At 33.1% G+C, this 21,262-nt stretch overlaps 3 protein-coding genes and 1 non-coding gene across 8 annotated transcripts; 3 read left to right on the forward strand and 1 right to left on the reverse strand.

The window, feature by feature from the left end:
• Positions 1–560: 560 nt before the first annotated feature.
• On the forward strand, positions 561–4,379 carry LOC107945023 (chaperone protein dnaJ 10). Of its 2 annotated transcripts, none has more exons than XM_041108260.1 (10): positions 561–871; positions 1,239–1,351; positions 1,570–1,629; positions 1,822–1,904; positions 2,054–2,225; positions 2,316–2,445; positions 3,087–3,245; positions 3,364–3,536; positions 3,798–3,878; positions 4,006–4,379. In XM_041108260.1, exons 2-10 carry the CDS (start codon positions 1,265–1,267, stop codon positions 4,087–4,089), a joined length of 1,029 nt encoding a protein of 342 aa, XP_040964194.1. In that variant the 5' UTR covers positions 561–871; positions 1,239–1,264; the 3' UTR covers positions 4,090–4,379. The 2 variants fall into 2 exon arrangements, with proteins under 2 accessions (XP_040964194.1, XP_040964195.1); XM_041108261.1 differs by having other exon boundaries at positions 782–871; positions 1,205–1,351.
• A 1,113-nt stretch (positions 4,380–5,492) lies between these two features.
• LOC107945022 (uncharacterized) lies at positions 5,493–8,617 on the forward strand. Of its 4 annotated transcripts, XM_016878832.2 has the most exons (5): positions 5,493–5,703; positions 6,315–6,721; positions 7,109–7,155; positions 7,248–8,115; positions 8,352–8,617. In XM_016878832.2, the coding sequence occupies exons 2-4, from the start codon at positions 6,406–6,408 to the stop codon at positions 8,094–8,096; spliced, it is 1,212 nt and encodes a 403-aa protein (XP_016734321.2). In that variant the 5' UTR covers positions 5,493–5,703; positions 6,315–6,405; the 3' UTR covers positions 8,097–8,115; positions 8,352–8,617. The 4 variants fall into 4 exon arrangements, with proteins under 4 accessions (XP_016734321.2, XP_016734319.2, XP_016734320.2 ...); XM_016878830.2 differs by having other exon boundaries at positions 6,322–6,721; positions 7,248–8,617; XM_016878831.2 differs by lacking the exon at positions 5,493–5,703 and adding an exon at positions 5,706–6,141 and having other exon boundaries at positions 7,248–8,617.
• A 2,337-nt stretch (positions 8,618–10,954) lies between these two features.
• TRNAF-GAA (transfer RNA phenylalanine (anticodon GAA)) lies at positions 10,955–11,027 on the reverse strand. Its single transcript has one exon. It is a non-coding gene; the product is annotated as a tRNA-Phe (tRNA).
• A 2,454-nt stretch (positions 11,028–13,481) lies between these two features.
• LOC107945021 (embryogenic cell protein 40) lies at positions 13,482–14,417 on the forward strand. Its single transcript, XM_016878829.2, has 2 exons — positions 13,482–13,907; positions 14,019–14,417. Exons 1-2 carry the CDS (start codon positions 13,590–13,592, stop codon positions 14,286–14,288), a joined length of 588 nt encoding a protein of 195 aa, XP_016734318.2. The 5' UTR covers positions 13,482–13,589; the 3' UTR covers positions 14,289–14,417.
• Positions 14,418–21,262: the final 6,845 nt, after the last annotated feature.

Consider the following 21,262-nt stretch of genomic DNA (forward strand, 5'->3'; position numbering starts at 1 on the left):
TCCCTTGTGCTAATAGCATTGAAACTAAATTCTAGGGACTTAGAGATTGCCTTCAATTCGCTAGCAATCTTAACTAACAAGCTTGGAAATTGAAATTGATGTTGCAGTTGTGGTAAGCCTGATTAACAGCGAGAGTAATGCTAACATAATGATGTTTACCCTTGTTTCCAATTGTAGAACTGCTATAGCCAGGTTGGAGCAAAAGACGATGAAACGCATTTTTAGAGAGGACAATAGATGTGAGGATGTTCCCTCATATGGGGAGTAATTTTCAAGCCACCAATTCTCGGATTTTATTTTCGAGCATGATATTTTATCCCCTCTTTTGATGGTTGATGACTATGGGGAACATTTGTATCGAACTATTACTAAATTTTTATTTATGAAATGTTCAAGCTTTCGAGAAAAAAACTTAGATGAGAAGTTTTCCAAAGTTCATAGCCAGCTTGTGATGAGTTTCTAACATGGGCACGGCCAAGGTACGCGTGCATGGCTGGTTGAGCTGGCCCTTGGAAGCTTCCTTTCAAGATTCTCTTTCCACCAGAAAAGAAAAGAGAGAAAGTACAACGTTGCTGCCCTGTCCATTTCGATATGGCATTTTCACAAACATTTACTTAGCACACCAAGCAATGTGGTTCCGTCCGACAACATGAGACGTTGTTGCTTATATTTTATTGGCCAACGCGTTCATACACGTGTAATAATCAAAGCCTCATTGATGGACCCATCACGTCGCCTAATCTTCCACATATATATCTTAAGATTGTGTTTGGGTTATTTCCTTATTTCGGGCCGGTGAGTGACTGATTTCCATTTAGTTTATATCGATCTTTCGTTTCCCTAGCCAGTTCATCTTCACTTTCCTTAACATGTAAGTTGAATCTTCTTCTTTTTGCTTTTGTTTTTTCTTGTTAAATATGAGTTTACAATGCTTATTTTCAGCAGGAATTTGCTTATTATTCAGTTCCCATCATTTGTTGTTACTTTAATTTAGAGATCTGAATTTATTCTTATGTCATCCATGGTCATAGTTATAATTCAAATTTTCAAAACAATATTCCCTTTTCTTGGTTTTAACACTGAAAGATTCCTTTATTTTTCATAATTCGTGGATACCCATTTTGTTTATACAACTATAAACTTTTCTGATTTTGAGAAATTTGTCATTAGCTTTTTCTTGCTTTCTTTTTTGTTCATCATGAAGCTAATTGGTTGTATTCGGCTACCTAATTCTAAAGCTAAAAGCAGTTCCAAGAGAATAACAATGGTAAAAGACACTGCATATTATGACGTACTGGGTGTCAACGTTGATGCATCCGCAGCTGAAATCAAGAAGGCTTATTACCTCAAAGTAAGCTTCTAATTTCATCTTCATCTTGTTTAGACTTGTGGTCTATTTGAAATATGTACAGTTCCAGAAACACATATGAGATGCTGCTGTACTTTTAAGGGAATTAGGGTTGGATTTGTACTTTAATGGATGTGTGTTGAAACTATAGCAAGAATAAGAGATTTGGGTGATGAAATATGTTATGTATTATTATATGATTCGTATGCGGTATTTTTCAGGCAAGGCTCGTTCACCCTGATAAAAATCCTGGAGATCCAAAAGCTGCTGAAAATTTTCAGGTAAGCTCCCTGATTTAACAATTTTGAAAATTTTCCAACTTATTATTATTATTATTATTGTAACTACTTGAAAGCAGTATTTCTATTGAAATTGCCCTTTCATGTTTCTCAAACTGCTCAAATTGAAAGCCATGGTCACGAAAACTTATTTTTCATCTTCATTTCCTATAATGTATTTTGTACTTATCTTAGGCACTTGGTGAGGCTTATCAAGTTCTAAGTGATCCTGAAAAGCGTGAAGCATACGACAAACATGGAAAGGCAGGAGTACAACCGTAAGTTCTCTTTTTTGAGTATGATTTTTAAACTTGCGTTTTTAGGACAAAAAAAATTTACTAGAAAGTGTGACACATCAAGTTTACAAGCAAGTGTTCAGCTTTATTAACTTCTTAATCATTAATTAGTTTACTTTTTCTTGTTACAGGGACTCCATGTTGGATCCTTCAGCTGTGTTTGGGATGCTTTTTGGGAGTGAATTCTTTGAAGAATACGTTGGCCAACTAGCACTGGCTTCTTTGGCAACCGTTGAAACTGAAATTGATGATGATTCACTTGATAAGGATGCTCGAATGCAGAAACTTCAGGAAAAGATGAAAGTAAAACCTTTTTTATAAGTTTTTTTTCTCCTCTAAATGTTTGTCTTTTCAGTTATACTTATTTTATTTTGCCTTTTTTTCACCATGCAGACAGTTCAGAAAGAAAGGGAAGAAAAGCTCATCACATTACTGAAAAATCGCCTCGAGCCATTTGTTGAAGGTCAAACTGATGAATTCATTAATTGGGCAAATTCAGAAGCACGGCGACTTTCAAAAGCTGGTAAGCTTTTTTATATTCTCCTAATTTAATAATATTGGAAAGGTTATTCTATTCTTTAGAGGTATTTGCTGTGGAATCGGCCAATCCTTGTGAATTTTACACGATGCCGATTCAAATATTTTTAGGTCTGTTAAATCCGATCAATACTATTAATAGTGTATGACCAATGGTAAAAAAAAACTGTTTATTTCTTATAAGTTCTCCTGTACTGTTACTTTTTTATAATTTATTTAGCTTACTGCCATACAAGATTACAAGTTCAGGAATGTATTTCTTATAAGTTCTCCTGTACTGTAACTTTTTTATAATTTATTTAGCTTACTGCCATACAAGATTACAAGTTCAGGAATTTAGTAGCTTTATAGAATATTTTCAGTTTCTCATTCTTTACCAAAATGCTTCATCCATGGTAGTCACTGACCTATTCCTAAGAACTTGAGAATTATACATTTAGATATATATTACTTGGAGCAAAAAAGTAAAGGAAGAACAGATTGCGACATTTATTAGATTTGGTTTAAGTACTTTTAGACCAACATTTAGTCTCGTATTTGCTTGATAAGCATGCTAAGTAGTATTATCTTTCATTTTGCTTCTCGATATTATTATTGCCATTAATTTATAATTTCCACCACTTTCAGATTTTGGTGAGGCTATGCTACATACTATTGGATACATTTACACGAGGAAAGCTGCGAAGGAACTTGGAAAAGACAAGCATTACATGAAGGTACCATTCTTAGCAGAATGGGTCCGTGATAAAGGGCACCGTATAAAATCACAAGTAATGGCAGCTTCAGGTACAATATTATGCGATTAAAGATCTAGATATTGTTTAATGGCATTCAAAACCTTTCCATTTTATTTGAAGTTTGAAATTTTCAAATGAACCCAGCAAGTACATGCTTCACCTTGTAGGTGCTGTAAGTTTAATTCAAATACAAGAAGATCTGAAGAAAGCGAACCAAGGAGAGAACAGAGAAGAGAATATAATGAAAACCCTTGAAGATAAAAAGGATGCCATGCTTCAATCGCTTTGGCAGATCAATGTGGTTGATATTGAGTCCACTTTATCTCACGTCTGCTTAGCGGTGAGTTCAAAAAGAAGAAAAAAAAACAGTATGATTCATACCAAAAAGCAATGCATCTGTGGTGTCTTTTGCATTTGCTTTTACTCTTCAGTTTTTTCAAAGTACCTGTGTTCTGCTCATATTCAGACATGGTACGGGTGTATGACCCTCCCAATATATAGAAAAGCTTTTAAAAATTGAACATACTCATGTAAGACACATCCATATGGGTGTTTATGGGTAGTTAAAGACTTAAAAAATTCAAATCTGTTTGTTATCCAGGTACTTAAAGACCCCAGTGTATCCAAGGAAGTTCTTGTTTTACGGGCAAAAGCATTGAAGAAACTTGGAGCTATATTTCAAGTATGGCCTTCCCTTCCAGAATTTAGTGAACAATAAAGTCATTCAGCTGCTTATAGTAATTTTTTTCCATTTATGTTTTGTGGTTTAAACCCTCAGACGAATTCATCTTCCATTTTGAATTTCTCAGGGAGCTAAAGCTGCTCACAGTAGAGAGAACAGCCTGCGCCGTGAAAACGACAAAGCGATAAAAGGTGGCTCTTCTTCTTCATAATACTCATCTTTGATACTCCAGCTGTTTGCTTCGTTGTCAATGTATGTTGTGTTTGTAGTAGGAATCTGTGTATTCATCACTGCATTATTAATACAATGTTGCATTTTGCCGATTAGTGATTGTAACCTACAGTTCAGAAGCTTGTCAAAAGCAGCCTGAGGAGGCAAAGTTACTATGACCCTAAACCTAATCTACATAAATTTGTAACTTTTTTTTTTCTTTTTTTGCTAAATAATAAGCTTGTAACTTACTGTTTTCATGCTATAAAATTGCTCACTCAGATTTTTTAATGTTCTATGTTCTACCAGTTTCCAGATCTTCTAGGATAGTTGAAGAAATAGGCTAGAAAACAACATCGAAGGATTGGACCAGCTTTGAAACTATTAAGAATTGGGAAATTTTTATTTGTAATCTAATGAGATTTAAACTTTAACCTTTTAATTTTATATTTTATATTGAAACTTAGTCTTATGGTATAATAGGGTGAAACTGTAAATAAATTATTCAAGAAACGTTATTTGTTTTTGAAAAAATTTGATTGATAGTAAAACAAATAACTTTTAGAGATTCAAAAATATAATGGTTCACGTACATGCACGATTGCAAGGATAACATCTGACCATCATAAATACATCTCGTCATAATACGTAGAGAAATAACGCCATTAGTAAAAGCAAATTCGAGGATACTAGTTTCAGCATTAATGGTAAATACACGTGATTTATATGTATACCAAATATCAGACATGAAAAGCAAAGCAAAAGACTATAACGAAGGTATTTACCCATAGTTTTTTCTTAACCCTTAAACATTAGGATAATCGAGTTAAGACTCCATCGGCAACAGTAACAATTCTTAAAATGTTTTCTTTAACATATATTAAAGGATAAATTTTATTATTACTCCTTGTACTTTATAAAAGTTGTGGATTCAGTCTCTATACTTTAATTTTATAAATTTTAATCACTGTACTTTTTGAATTGGTCACTTTTAGTTCTCGTATTTTTTAAATTTTGAACTTTTAATCCTGAGCTATTAAACTATATGTTTAAATTCAATTACTATACGTACAATTGCAATGTTTCAATTAATCATTCTAAGTTGTAAATTTGAAATTTCAATTTCGACGCAAATGATAGTCGTTATTCCATTAACTGAATTTTTAGTGGAGAATATGTGGAAATAACAAGCCAATGTGACATTAAACAGAAGATAATATGTTTGGTGCATCAGATTTTGAAAATAACAAAGCTTAATAAATTTAACAATTATCATTCGATTAGGACTGAAATTTAAAAATTTAAAAAATACAGGAACTAAAATGATCAAATTAACCTATATTAAACTCTGAAACGCTTGGCGCGAACGAAATTTGTTTTTGGCGCGATAAAAGAATAACTTTGTTTTAAAAAAATCACGACCGTCGGTGTTGAGCGCAAAAGAGAAAATAGAACAGCCTTTATATCTTTATTAAAGCCAAAGAGATTGTAAACGACGTTAATAAAGCCGTTCTAAACGACCTCAACTCCTTGCCAAATGTAAAACAACCTCTTTCTCTGAAACCTCTCCACCCTATATGTTCAATGTGCTGCCGTATTTTGAAGCTCAAAACAGGTAAGCTACGCCTTCAATTCTCTAACCTTCTTAATTATCACAATTTTATATTTCCTTTCTTTGGCTACTGAAATATCCATGCTCTTCATTTTGATTTTTTATTAATATTTACGCATTTCTTCGGTTATTTTTGACTGAGAGTTTCTGGTATTTAGGCATTTATTTCGGATCCTTTTTGACCTTTTTTTGGGGGGTTTGATATTATTCTTTTCATTTGGTTCCCCATTTAATTCAGTCCTAGAATCCAGCAAATTGAACGGTGCTTGGTCTTTTTCTCACCTATTATATACATATATTTATAATTCGCTGTTTGGGTTTGCTTTCGAGTTTTGAGTGAGTCGGTGTGGATGCTTAGTGCGTTCTTCTCAGCCTACAAACTCTCACTTTGTCTATCAACTTAGTTTTTAACTGATTAAAGCTCGTTTTAACCAATTCATGGTAATTTCTTTCTTTCTTCATTTTAATTTTTTTGGTAGGTGTTTCGGTTAATTTGGGTTTCCTTTTTTTTTTCTATTGCTTACTTGCTTTGGCATCTAATTTAGTAAGTATAAGGGTTAGGTTTTATAATGAAGTGATTCAATTAGCTTAATCGTGTTTTGTTTTGATGTCAGCAAGCAGAGAATGGTTGAGTTCGCTTTGCGGATAATGTGACCGATGGTTGTTTGAATTCTGTTGGAGAATTAGTTTGCGGTTTGGTGGATCATGGGGGCTGCTTGTTGCGTTGCTGCTACAGACAAAACTATAGTAAATGGATCGGGTAGTGAGGTTATACGTAGGAATATAAGGTATTCACCAAGGTGTAGTTCACGTTGGAATAATCAAGGGCATGTAGTAGGTGAAGACACTTCTATAAGTTGGTTTTCCGATACAATTAGTCGGAATGATGGATCAGAGATCAAATCCGAGTCTGCATGCACATTGGAGGATCGAAGTCCATCGAAGAGTTTTCAATCTTGTACATTGCAAAAGTTCCCAACTTCAGAAGGAGCTGCTGGGCAACTGAGGACTCCTGCTTCAGGTAAACTCTTCGGGTAGCTGGTTTAAAGCGCATTGTACTATATTCAGAGACGTTAAAGTTAGTTATGGATGTTAATTTAATTTTCCTGGTATTACTCACCTAAATTTATTAGGTTACATCACTTGGTATCATCCAATAAAATCTTATTTAGTAAAGAAGTTGCATGCATAACAAGATTACTCTATTGGTTGACAATCATAGACCATATAAGGCCGATTCTTTAGGCTTTTCTTTGTTCTCCTTTGAGCAATTTTTTGCTCGTTGGATGTTCCCACTCATCTTGCATGTGAATGGCTTATCCTAATCCATTTTTCAAAGATCTCTTAATCGAAAGGTGAAAGGTACTCGAGTTGCTTTATTTGATGTTGTTTTACATATATTATGCAGACCAATCCGTTTCAAGAAGTCTCTCTATTGATGTGAACTTAGAGCAGGTAATGCTCTTTCCTTTAGGCAGTTAATACCAGGTTCCAACTCTGTGATAACTTCCCCTTTAATAAGGCATCCTTTGAGAATTGTGTTTCAGGCGAATGAGCTGGTAGAATCCCCTGCAGTCTCATACCTGTCGCCCTTTGAGTTATCACTTCCGTTGCCTTCAGCTTCCTTGTCAGTAACATCCCCTTCGTCATCCCGTAGTCATGCGCATCCTACCAGTTCAACTAATAGATGCTCGGTTGGTGGGGAAAGGCTAGTGATGCCATCATGGAGCAATGAATCAACTAGGGGATCCTGGGGTGGTTCTTCTAATGGTTTATCTACGCACACCTATTCTGCAGTCATGGCTACATCTCAGAGTGGAAGGTGGTCTTTTGATGATGACAAGTGGGGTTTTCTCAATGAGAATATAAGCAAATCCAGTGGCCGACTTTCAGCATCCTCCTCTATTGATCTGCAAGTATGTGGCGTTTGCTCAAAGTCATTATCAGAAAAATCTCTGTGGAGCAGTCAGAAGATTATTATGAGCAATGAGCTTTCTGTCGTTGCTGTCCTAACTTGTGGGCATGTTTACCATGCTGAATGTTTGGAAAATACAACCCCTGAAATAGACAAATATAACCCTTCTTGCCCGATATGTACATTGGGGGAGAAGAAGCATAAATCATTTAAAGCAGAAACAGATTTTAAGGCTAAAATCAACAAAAGATCAAGGAGCCGGGTTGTTGATAGTGATATGGATAGTGATCCTTTAGTATTTAACCATCTGAAAAGTAGTGGAAATGAAAAGAGGGCCTCCAGTTCAAGCATGAAAAATTCCATCGGCAGACCTTTCCTACGGAAACACTTTTCGTCTGGACCAAAGGGCATTAAGTCCCTTTCAGAGAATCATTCAACCGGGAAAAAGGGAATTTTCCACGCCAAATCTAGCAAGACGTGAACTCATCTCCTGTTAGAAGGTTGGTGTTCCTTTGATTGACGCACTACTTTCTTCAGTACAGGCCTCAAAAGCCTTCAGTTTTGGTTTCGTCGGGTTTACAAAATGAAACTGCCTTTGTTATCTTAATGTCACGTTTTCTCTTTGCAAGTAAATCGATTTTGATACCTAAGAAATACCCAAAACTATCCATCAAAATGTTGAGATTTCTTATATCTTGGAAGTCGGAGAGTAATTTGTTATGTTTGTGCTATACAGATTCTGGTTTTGTTCTCTTCTGCAGTCCTGTCGGATAGGGATTGCTCATAGTCTGCTGTGTGTTGTTGATGTCATTTTTCAAGTATCGACACGATTGTTTTGTAAGACTCCCACTATAAAGAACACAAAATTTATAGGTGAAAGAATAGCTTAACATGAAGTCAAAAGAATCTCTATATATAGCACAACCTAAGTGAACAGTGTTGATATTCTGATTTGTACAGATTGATCCGTGTCTTGCTTGGATTCTAACACGAATTGGTTCCTATCTTTGTGTTGAGGCCTTAGGGCTATTCCTATTAGTTTGCTTTTTCAGTCAGTTTTGGTATATTTCAATTTGATTTTATTTAATTTGTCCCATTTTCGAATTCATTTGCTTAAAACCGAATGGTGACTTAATGAGGCCAAGGCTAGGCATTCTTTAAGCAATCAAATTGAGAATTGAGAAGAATTGAAAAAAATTGAACAAAAAAAGTGAAAAATTGAAAAAAAAAAAAGGGGATGAAAATTGAGAAGAATCAAATAAAAATTATTTATGGCATATTGTATATATTATAAATATGAATGACAGGATTAAATTTTTACTTTCTTTTACTAAGTCCTCTTTTCTTTTACTTTTTCTCGTTTTAGCCTTTTAAATTCTAACTTTAATATTTTAGATTGGATTTTGAGATTGTGTATAATTTAGTATTTGAGCTTTAGATTGGATTTTGATATTGTGTATAATTTAGTATCTGAGCTCAGATAAAAAAAAATTAAAAATGAAAAGAAAGTAAAAGAGGAGAAAGGCATAGTGATGAATTAATGGTGGGAGGAATGAAATTGTTGTATGGAATTGAATAAAGGCTAAATCAAATGATTCTAATCTAGAATAAATTAAGAATATTTAAATAATTAAAAATAAACAGAAATATAAAGGAAACCATTTCTTAAGACTTGCTTTCAAGAATACTAATGAGCAAGTGGATTTTCCCTATTAAACCTGGATGAAACTATAATTTCACAATATCTTTATCCCTTTCAAATAGAAACATAACAAATCAGATTTTTCCGATTTTACAACTTTAAAAATAACAAACTCAAAGGAAAATAAGAGTCGAATCATTCAAGCCTTCAAAATACTTTTTGATTCTCATAAATTCAAAAACATAAGTTCATCGGGAAGAATATATTTTTATTGAATGAATAAATTAAAAATCACTCCAACCAATAAGGGTAGTGAATTACATAATGAGAGAAATTGAATAAATCAGAATAATCTGGGCTGCTTATGAAACATTGATTTCAATAAACAGACTTCTTAAACTCTTCACTTTCTTCATGGTTAAGTAACCATACCTTCATTGGTCCTTGGGAACAAAATTTTTAAAAATTTTGGGCTTCCAATGTTCCACATTTGCTCGCAGGTTTGGTCATCATACTATCCCTGACTTGGCTTCCAAGAATTCAAACAAAAATATGTCCATTAAGTTTAGGATTAATATGAAATTTGGTTTTTGAATTTATTATTTTTCTTTATTTTTTTATTTAATTTTTTTGGGTTTTATTTTGTATTTAAACTTCACACTTATTTTTTAATTTGATATTTGGACTTTATATTTTTTTCTTAATTTAATGTTTAATTTCTTTTTATCTAATTTAATGCTTGAATTTGACTCTTTTCTTTTTTTAATTTGATACCTAATTTTTTTTCCGATTCACGTGTCAATCACGCACTCAACAATCACTTTGAGTTTTCTCTGTAGATTTTAATTAATTAAAAAATATATATTATCTTTGTTATTCTTTTTATAAATTAAATATTTATTTGTAAAAATCTCTCAACTTCTATTTTGATTTTACTTAAAATTCAGACAAATACTGGCATCCCAATGCGAAGCGATTCACGCTAATTTATTTGTAATTTTAAGAATGCGCATTACCTCAGACACTTAAAATTCAGTGAACCCACAACTTCGTAAACCAACTTTATAGATTTATGTGTAAAAAATGTCACCTAAATCGTAGGAGGGGACGAATTATCGTAATTTGTTTTAATCCGAGACATAAACAAAGATAAGAATAATCTTTCTATTCTAAAAAGAACTCTTGAAAGAAAAAAAACTAGTCTTAAAGAAGGCGATAAACAAATAAAAATAGAAAATCTGTTTTTACATGAAATGGATATATTTATATATCTGATTTATCTTTATGAAATGATAAAATACGGCATTCACTGTAATACTTTCAAAATTCTCAGATAATAATTTGGTTTTATCAAAATTAGTTTATGCAAACCAATAAATGTTGGATGTGATATTAAGGTATTTTGGTTTTTTTAGTAAGAGTTGGAGATTCCAACATTGAAATTGATATTGTTAGGAGGGGTAGTTACAAAATCCGAATATGAATAAAATAATATGTAAAAATTTTATTCATAAAAATTTTATTTAAAAATTAAATGAAATTTTGGTTGAATCGGTAAAAGTTGAAAAGGCTTATATGTTAAAAAAAGCCCATAAGAAAATGCAAAAAAATTAATTAAACTCTTGTATTAAATTCACACCCAATTAAGTCTCTGCCATTAATTAAAATAATCAATTCAGTCCCTCAAATTAATCATATGCCAGGAACCAGATTTGAACTGGTGACACGAGGAATTTCAGTCCTCTGCTCTAGCAACTGAGCTATCCCGACCATTACCAACGCATTATCTTCATAATACTAGATGACTTGGGGTCTATGTCAATTAAAAATGAAAACGAAAAAGTATTAAATTAAAAGTCTTGAACAAGAATTTCTTGGATCTTCAAAAGGAAGACTTTGTAATTTTCTTCATTTATCGTGTTGACTATTAAAATAAATTGACAGACTAATCAAATGGTGACACATGGTACCTTCTAGTTTAATATAATATTTTTCTCATAAAAATATTAAAAAAGTCATAAAAATTATAAAAAAATCAAACAAATTATAAAAAATATAAAATTAATAAAACTTATTTAAAATTAAAAAACATATTAGAATTCTTAAAAAATAATAAAAAATTGTAAAAAATTATTATAAAAATTTAAAAAATCTTAAAAACTTGAGTTGGATCGGTTGGTCCGAAATCAACAAGGGTACCGATTTGGGGACATCCATTAGATCGGTTGACCTGGGAACCGAGTGGTTGAATTGATTTTTTATTTTATTTAATAATTTTATCAAACCAAATTTTCATTATCCAATTATTAGCATATGTTAGAATAAAATTTTCTAACCAAGGTTTTCAAAATTGGGTTGGTAGTTGAATCAGTCATGCCACCGGTTTGTCAGTTCAACTTATCCATCCAGTTCAATTAAATAAAAAATTTAAAAAATTAGAAAATTAAAATTATTTAAAAAAATAAAAAAACCGGTTCAATTGTTCCATTCTCAAGTCAACTAGTCTAATGGCTTTCTTCAGATAGATACCCTTACCGATTTCGGTCTAATTGGTCCAACCGATTGGTTCAGTCTAATTCAAGTTTATTTTATTTTTATAATTTTTATAAGTTTATATCAATTTTAATATTTTTTATTTTTATAAAATTTTAATACGTTTTTATAAAAATTTAAATATATGTTTTATTAATTATATAAAAAAATTATAAAATTTTATTTTTTTGATAAATTTTATTTTTTTTATTTAAAATTTTTATGATTTTTAATCATTTTTATGAGAAAATATTAGATTAAACCAAAAGTTGTCATGTCTCATCATCCGATTGGTTCGTCAATTTATTTTAATGGTCAACGTGGTCAATGATGAAAACTATTAAGGAGGGGGCTTAATTGATTATTTTAGTTAATAGTAGGAGCTTAATTGGGTGAAAATTTAATATAGAGACTTAATTGATTTTTTCACATTTTTTAAAGGTTTTTTTTTATTTACATATAAGCCAATTGAAAATTCAAAAACTACAGTGGTTTAGGTTGAAATATTACATTGTATTAATTTTATTGATTTTATATAAATATAAAAAAATACAAATATTCTCATAATAATACAAATTATTTTGTAATAATAATTTTTTATTTATGTTCCAACTAAATTATTGTTTAATTAACTTCTAATACCAACTTAATCAAAATTTTTAAATATAGTATATAGATATGGTTATTATAATTAATTTGATTTTTATTCGAGTTTCACTTGATTTAAATTAATTTTAAAATTTTAAAATACTTTTCTAATATAATTTAATTTTTTATTAATTAAAAAACATTTCTTTTATTAAAAATAAAATTTATTTAACTTAAATAAAAATAAATAAATAAATTTAATTACTATTCAGGCCAAAATAAAATTAAACTCAATAAAAATTAAATCCAACCAAATATTAGCTTAATCGGCTTCACCGCTTTGAATCAGTTTATTATTTATAAATAATAAAAAATATAAAAATACTAATATTTATTTTATTATTTTTTAAACCATAAAATAATTAATTCTCAACTACTATGATACCCTTCTTTGCTTCTGCTTCATGATTTACTGTTTTGTCTTTATATCAAATGAATTATAAATTTATTTTGAAAAATAAATGAATTACAAATATATTAATTTATAAAAGTATTTATAATTATTCAAAAGAATTTGAAAAATATAAAGAAAAATATTATAAATTACTTTAATTTGTAGCACATATTTAACCATTCCTACAACCCAAAAAGTAGGAAATATTACAAACAATCAAATAAATTAAAATTTGGAATATTACACCAATAAAATTAACAATGTTACTCAATTTAATTTAATTTAAAAAATAAGATTAAATTCTTAAAAATAAAAAAATAAAAAAATGTAAATTTAAATATATAAAAAATTTAAAAACTTAGAGCATGTTTAAAAAGAATTAACCAACACTAAATCATGCTATAATATTTTTTCAAAATATCTACGTACATGTGTGAAAGAAGGAAGGGCCTACCAGTTTAGGTTTTTTATCACAGCCTTACCTGGCCTCCTGCCTCCCAAATCTGGGTTACACGTGTCTGCCCCAGTATATAACGTGGCGATATGTGAATGCATTATCTGTGAACGCCTCGCCATCTGTAAAAAAACCGAAGTTGCATGCAAAAACGTACTCTTCCCACCGACTTTGGATTTTCCTTTTTATACTATACCTCATTGTTTAGTTGTCAAATACTGTTGTATCGCCACTACTAGTCAACTGTGTTTCAAGCTTCTTCTTTTTACTTTCCTTTTGGCTTTTCTTGTCGTACAAAAAAAAAATGTCTGATTTAAGAGATGTGCACGGCAACCCCATTCCACTTACTGACGAGCATGGCAACCCCGTTCAATTGACTGACGAACATGGTAACCCCGTTTACGTCTCTGGTGTAGCCGCCAAGCAGACAGATATGTATGGTGGTCAGATGGGATATGATCCCACTCTTTCCGCCGCTACTGAGTATCAGCAGCAACAGCAGCTCCGGCCTCAGTACCTGCAGCAGGAGGAACAGCAGCCGCAGTATCAGCCACAGCACCTGCATTACGAGGTTTCCACCACAGAAGAGATTCAGCGCTCCAACGCCTCCAGCCCTAGCTCGGTGAAGAAAACCACCTCACATCATTTATAAAATTATATATATTGATGATGACAGTTCAGGGTTTTGGCTGTATTTTGATTATATATAAAATAACTGCGTTTTTTTTTTTAGTCTGAGGACGATGGGATGGGCGGTAGAAGGAAGAAGAAAGGGCTGAAGGAGAAAATAAAGGAGAAACTAACGGGTGGAAAGCATAAGACGGAGGCGGGGGAGGAGGGGCAATCACAAACCGTAACCTACGTTGCCAAAACCAGAATCACAACAACCAGCAACGCAACAACGCCGCCGCCTGAGCAGCACTACCACCACCATGATCAACATGAGAAGAAGAGTATGATGGAGAAGATAAAGGAAAAATTGCCTGGTCATCACAGCCATTGAAGAGCTAGCCATGAATAATTTGGATGATGTTATCGTGTAATAATTAATAAAATGCATGGTTTCCATGAATTTATGCTTTTGATCTTTTGTGAAGTGTGATGATATGTAATAAATATTCAATTACTAGCACTTGCTTTTTCTTGCCCATTCCGTCAAAAGCTTTCTCTGACTCCAGTTCTTTTAATCCTTTGTTTTGGTTGATAATTAATCGCCAATATCTTCTCCTTCATAACTTCCAAGTTTAAGACTGTCCCAATCCTCAATGAGTTTCTCCCAACCTTAACCAACGATCCTACAAATAACTTCAAGTTTAAGTGTATTAGTTGACCATTTGACCCTTTGATTATTTACTTTAAGTAGTTAAATAGTTAATGATTGATTTAAGCACGGTTTCTTTAGTAATTAACAATGTTACACGTTTCTTCATTTTCACATGGTATCGAAGTTGCAATTGAAGGTATTAAGGTTCATTCATGGCATAGACATCAGAGTTTGTGGATGATCTAGAACATGAGGCTAAGAGCACAGTGCTCTTGCAAAAATTTCTAATGGAAGGGTCAATGTTTTGATTAGACGACAAAAATTTCTTGCAGTGGAAACAGGAAGTACTCATAGTTCAGATGGTATTGAGGGAAGTAGGTCTAAGCCTATTCCACCGAAGTATGTTCTTAAGGCCATGGGTGAAGAAGTTGTCTTGTATGTATAACAGCATTGAACACTCGCATCTTATAGTTGCCATCAACTGTGAGTGCTCATATCCTTCCAGGGAAGGTCGGAGACTCAGACGTCGATTTGATCCACGTTGATGCGACTTTTTTCAACTCATTCAACAAGGAAATTAGTCATGCACTTTCACTGCAAGTTGAGGGCTATGCAAAGAGGAGATTGCTGATGCTAGATTATGTTTTCTCAAATTTAAGAAATTTGTGATACCTTGACTACTTGTTGCAACTCAATCCCTAAGGTTGAGCAAATAGAGACGGTCTTGTCTTGAATGGCCTACCTCAAAAGTTTGATTCATTAATGGTCATAATTAATGCAAGTAGAGAACCTTAAGACTTTTGAGCGTGTAGTATCCGTTTTGATTTATGCTTAATCAAGGTTGAAAATTCTTGTGAGATTGCCACAGGCAATCAACACTGATGCACTATAGTTTTCAACCTTTTATGGTGAACACTCTGGATCAACATCACAGGATGCCATGTCCTTATTCCTAGTTTTATTGCAAGGGTAGAGGGTGTTACAATTCACAACATCTTCAATGGAAGTTATGTGGTAAGATGGGCTATCTAGTGGATCGATGCTTTCACAGGTTTAATCACCCTTACCTTAGGGTCACTTTCCTGTTCGTGCACCTGTTTCAGTGAATATATAGTTACTTAAAAACTCTTGTATATGTTGATTCTTGTCACTCTTATTTGGAAACTGATGTGGATGATAAGGTAGCTCCTATCACGTAAGGCAATAAGGTTGTTGCTCAGGTGAATTCAATGGTTTTATCCTCAATTGGCAGAGCTGATGGGAGCTGGTATCCACATTCTAGGGCCACTCAACATGTGATGAATGATTTCTTGAAGCTCATTATTAGTGACAAGTACATAGGCACAGGTAACAAGGGGCGTAGCAAAGGGGTAGGCAGGGGTTCCCCGGTTAAATGGGAAAATTTTTCCTTAAGTCCCTCTCAAACATTATATCATTCTATTTAAGCCCTTTAGTTCTTAATTGAATGAAAAATGTTCAATTTTGGCCCCTCCAAAAAAAAATGTAATTTAATTATTTTAGCTTTGACCCCTCGAAAAATTTATAATTCTATCTCAAACCCTTAAAGTAAAATTTCTGCTGGCTTTGCCTTACGAGTAAGGTTGATGATGTTCTAGTCTTACCCTAACTAATATAAGATCTTCTACTAGACATGTTCTCGAGTTTTGTTGTTAGATCATTTACTGCATGTGCCGACTATTACTAAAAATCTTCTCTCTATCTCTAAGTTTGGTAAAGATAATTTCTTTTATTTGAATTTCACCCTACCTATTGTTTTGTTAAGGATGAAAAATCAAGTGAAATTCTACTAAGACATGTGGCGCTTGATGGACTCCAAAAGTTTGGGACGTTGGATGAGGCTGATGGTTCATATACAAATGATGCTGACCGAGACTACACTAAAGCAAAGGGTGGATTAAGGACCAGTAATGAGCAGTTACATTGGATGTGTATGTTGGAAGCATAATCGACACTCAAAATCAAATTAATTTATTACTCACAAATATATAAGAAAGAAAACTTACAAATATATAAATTTTAGTCGCTAGTTGCTGCTAGTTATTTACTTATGCCACCAATTCTTTCCAACAGTCACACACTTTTTTTTTACTCTATACTAGCTGTTGCTGGATTTCTATCTCTCACACTTATTTTCTCTCACTTTCAACACACATTAATATACGAAATATATATATAAACATAATTTACCGCCTTAGTGATACTTATCCCTAAGTATATCATGAAACTTATCCTTTGTGAGTTGCAAGCCAATTTGTAAAGTTGCAGGCCACTTTGAAATCAATTTAAAAGCCACGTTTTGTAAAGTTTCAGTCCAATTTGAAAAGCAACCCTTGGCTTCAATTTTCTGCCGGCTTTGAAAGTCGGTTTGACTTCAATCTTCCCTCTCGAACCGAGCTTTCATTTCAAATTTTTCTTCGGAGTTTAGAGAATACGTCCGTTTTCAATGGCTTCGTAAAAATGTCTGTCAATTGATCTTTCGTTTTGCAGTAGATTAACTCTATATTTTTACTCTTCACTTGCTCTTGAATAAAATGATATTTTGTATCGATATGTTTGTTTCGACTATGAGACACCAAATTCTTTGTAAGAGATATTTTAGACTTGTTGTCGACATAAATTGTAATTGAACTTTCTTGTATAATAAACAATTCACCCAAAATATTCTTTAACCAAATTGCTTGACATGTAGATGTCACAACAACCATGTATTCTACTTCACATGTTGAGAGAGATACTATTTGTTGTTTTTTCGATTACCATAAAAATGTCACGGAGCCAAAATAAATATCCCACTGCGTACATGATAGTCAAATACCTTAAACTTCCAACGATACTTTTAAACAACATTAAATTTACTGGCTCTCTAGATGAACCAACACTTAATTTCATGCTTGGTTTTGCTGGCGTGGCAACCGGCTTGCAATCTTTCATTCTTCTTTTGAGACATAAATATTCCATCTTTCATTTGTTTCACTTCGACTCCAAGAAAGGATGACATTTCACTAATATTTGCGATTTCAAATTCTTTAGTTATAACTTTCTTAAAGTCATTGAACATATCTGAATTGTTTCATGTGAAAATCATATCATCCATGTATAAGCACATGATCATGATGTCACCAACTCCATTTTCTTCGTATACAGGGCATGATCATATGGGCTTTTCATGAACCCGTTCTTCTAAAAGTATTCATCTATTCTTGTGTTCCATGCTCTCGAGGCTTGCTTCAGTCCATATATAGCTTTCTTCAAGCGATAGACTTTGTCTTCCTGTCCTTGTTTGCTATAGCCATTAAAGAATGCTGACTTCACATCTGTCTAATAAATCTTCCATTTATTTTGTGCTACAATTGCCGTGAGAAGCCTTATACTGTCAATTCTGGCAAATGGAGTAAATACTTCATCATAGTCCACTCCATATCTTTGCTTGTAGCCTTTTGCAACTAGTTTTACTTTGTATTTCTCCACTTTTCCTTCTTTGTTGGTCTTCATCTTGTACACCCATTTGACTCCAATTGGATTATGGCCTTCTGGTAGACTTGTTAACTCTCACGAGTCGTTTCTTCTTATTGTCGCAATTTCTTCATCCATTGTATTCATCCATTTGACATCTTCAATTGCATCTTCATATGTTATTGGATCACATTCTGTCATTAAACATAATAATGAACAATCGATTATTGTTTCTATAGGTTTTGTGACCTCATAAATATCGCGTAAACTATGCATTCTTACAGGTGCTTCCTTTAAGCTGCTGGTATTGCTGTTGATCGGTGATGACAATGTTGTAGGAGTTGTTGCAACAAGACTTGGTGGAGGTCTTTGATCATCACCTTGTTCTTAATTGATGAAGTCATCTTTGTCATCACTGGAAAATAATCATTCAATTTTCTTGTCTTCTTCGCTCCATATAATAAACTTCATCGAATTCAACATTTCTTGAAGTAATAACTTTCTTGGTGAGAGGGTTGTATAGCTTATATGCCTTGCTTCTTTTTTCATAACAAATGAAAATACATTTCACTCCTTTGTCGTCGAACTTCTTTCTCGTCTGGTCAGGAACATGAGCATATACAATGCATCCGAAAATCTTGAGATGTTCAACTCCTGGCTTCTGATTGCTACAGGCTTCACTTGATGTCTTATATTTTACACTTTTTTTTGGACACCAGTTCAACAAATAAGCAACACATTGAACAACTTCAGCCCAAAAAATTCTTGGTAAATGCTTACATTTAACCATGCTTCTTGCCATATCAAGAATAGTGCAGTTTTTTTCTTTTAGCGACTCCATTTTGTTGTGGCGTGTACGTAGTTGTCAACTGGTGAATAATTTCGTGCTCCTTGCAGAAGCTTTCAAATAGCTTTGAAGTATACTCACCGCCTCTATTAGTTTTGAGTATCTTAATTTCGTGCTCCTGGCTCGTTGAGATTTTCCAACTTCAAAACTCTGTCTGCATTGTTTTCATTTAATGCAAGCTTCACACAGTTGATCAGGAAGATTAATTTTTGGCAATCTATTCACCATATTTTCTTTTGACAATAACTTTAGACTAAAAAATCCAAGATGCCAGAACCTTAAATGCCATAATCATGAATCATCTTTGATTTCATTCTTCATACACTTCACTTCTCTGGATTCAATGTCAATAGTAAATAGACGGTTACACATCATATCAACTTGGACAATTAATTCACCACTCTTAGTTTTTAAAGCGAGCGTGCAATCCTTCATATTTACTTCACATCTTTTTTCTATAAGCTACCCAAGGCTGATGATGTTGCTTTTCGAAGCTGATACGTAATAAACATTTGATATGTATTTCTTCTCTCTGTTCTTTTGTGTATCTGTAACTTTGCCTTTACCTTTGACCATGGTGTACAATACATCTCCAAATGTTAATTATCTATAAGTATTCTCGTCCAACTCTGAAAATAAGTCTTTTCGGCCACACATGTGATTGTTGGCACAATTATCAGGATATTAAATATTTTTTGTAATCACTGAATTTTGTCCGGGATTAATTTCGTGTTAAAAAAAAGGAATTTTTTTTAAATTTTTTTACATTTTGACCCCTAATCTTTTCTAAAATTACCTTTTGACCCCTAAACTTTCTCGAAATTACATTTTAACCCTTGAACTTTTATAAATTACATTTTGACCCCTAAACTTTCTTAAAATTTTATTTTGACCCTGATATTTTCTCAAAATTATGTTTCAGCCCCAAAACTTTTGCTACGTTTACATTTTGCTCCCTCTGGCAGCTACTGACGCAAGTTGCACCTGCAACGCGCGGCGGCCGACCTAGGCCCTCCCTAGCCCCCTGCTACCTGCAAAAAGGAAGAGAAATCAACAATTTAAAAGGGTTTTCAAACCCCCAATTTGGGCGCCAAGGAGAAAGCAAAAAAGAAAAAAAATAAATTTTGGAGCGAAAAAAGAAAAAAAAACAGCAGCCCACCGCCGGCCGTCGCACCAGCACCGCCGTTCGCCGACACCTAACAAACGAAATAAGAACCAAAGCAAAAAGAAAAAGCAAGCAAAGAAAAAAAATTTTCAAAGAAAAAAGAACACCCACGAAAAACAGGAAAGCAAAGAAGGAAAAAGGGGGAGGAGGGAAGTGCACCGTCGTCGGCCGTCGTCGGCCGTCGCACCGTAGGCGGAGGAAGCGCCGGCAGCAACAAAGAAATTGGTAGGGGGCTGATAGAAGAAGAAGAAGAAAAAGAAGAAAGAGAGAAAAAGAAGAAAAAAAATTAACAGTCGGGTCAAACTGACCCGACCCGGGTCCGACCCGACCCAGCGAGCCCAATAGCCAAGCCCAAAGCAAAAAAAAAAGAAGCAGCAGCAAAAAAAAGAAAAAGGAAGCAGGCCATCTTTAGCAAGCCCAATAGCTGCCCAAACAGCAGGCCTACAGCAGCCCAGTCCCCATCAGCCCAGCAGCACTTCAAGCAGGCCCAGCAGGCCGGCCCAACAGGCCAAAAAGAAGAGAAAGAAAGAAAAGAAAAAAAAGAACGAAAAAGAAAAAGTGAAGCAAAAAAAAAGGGGGTTTAATTTGTGCAACCCGTTTGGTGAAGATCGTGTTTTGGACATTTTCGGTAATTTCGTTTATTTCACTTTTAATTTAATGCTCGTATTTTTATGCTATTTCGTTTTAATATTATTAGCACTTTATACATTTTTATATTTTTGTATTTATATTTTTAATTTAATTTAATTTCAATTTTATTTTAAATTTAAATAATTTCAATAAATAAGGCAACGAATCGATTTAACATTAAATCGTTGATTTCATCGCTATGTTGGGTGAATATAATCGGTTTGTGTTAAACACGATACACCCATTTTAAAAAAAATCGAAAATATTCTAAAATTCTCGTGTTTGTTAAATCCCCGTGTTTTAATAGAATCACGATTAAATATTAAGTTGAATCGATTTGGCACTAATTCGATGATTTCATCGCCATGTAGGGATGAATATCATTGATTCGTGTTAAATACGGTACTTCTTAAAAAAATCTCGTGTTTCAAAATTTTCGTGTTTTTTAAAAAAAATTCGTGTTTCTAAAATTCTTGTATTTTAAAAAAAAATTCGTGTTTTCAAAAAAAAAGTTGTTGTGCTTTAAAATTCTCGTGTTTCAATCGGATCACGACTAATATTAAATTGAACTCGTACTTTTGAAAATGAAGACAACGC

This window comes from Gossypium hirsutum, chromosome D12, assembly GCF_007990345.1.
Source record: "Gossypium hirsutum isolate 1008001.06 chromosome D12, Gossypium_hirsutum_v2.1, whole genome shotgun sequence".
NCBI classification, from domain to species: domain Eukaryota; kingdom Viridiplantae; phylum Streptophyta; class Magnoliopsida; order Malvales; family Malvaceae; genus Gossypium; species Gossypium hirsutum.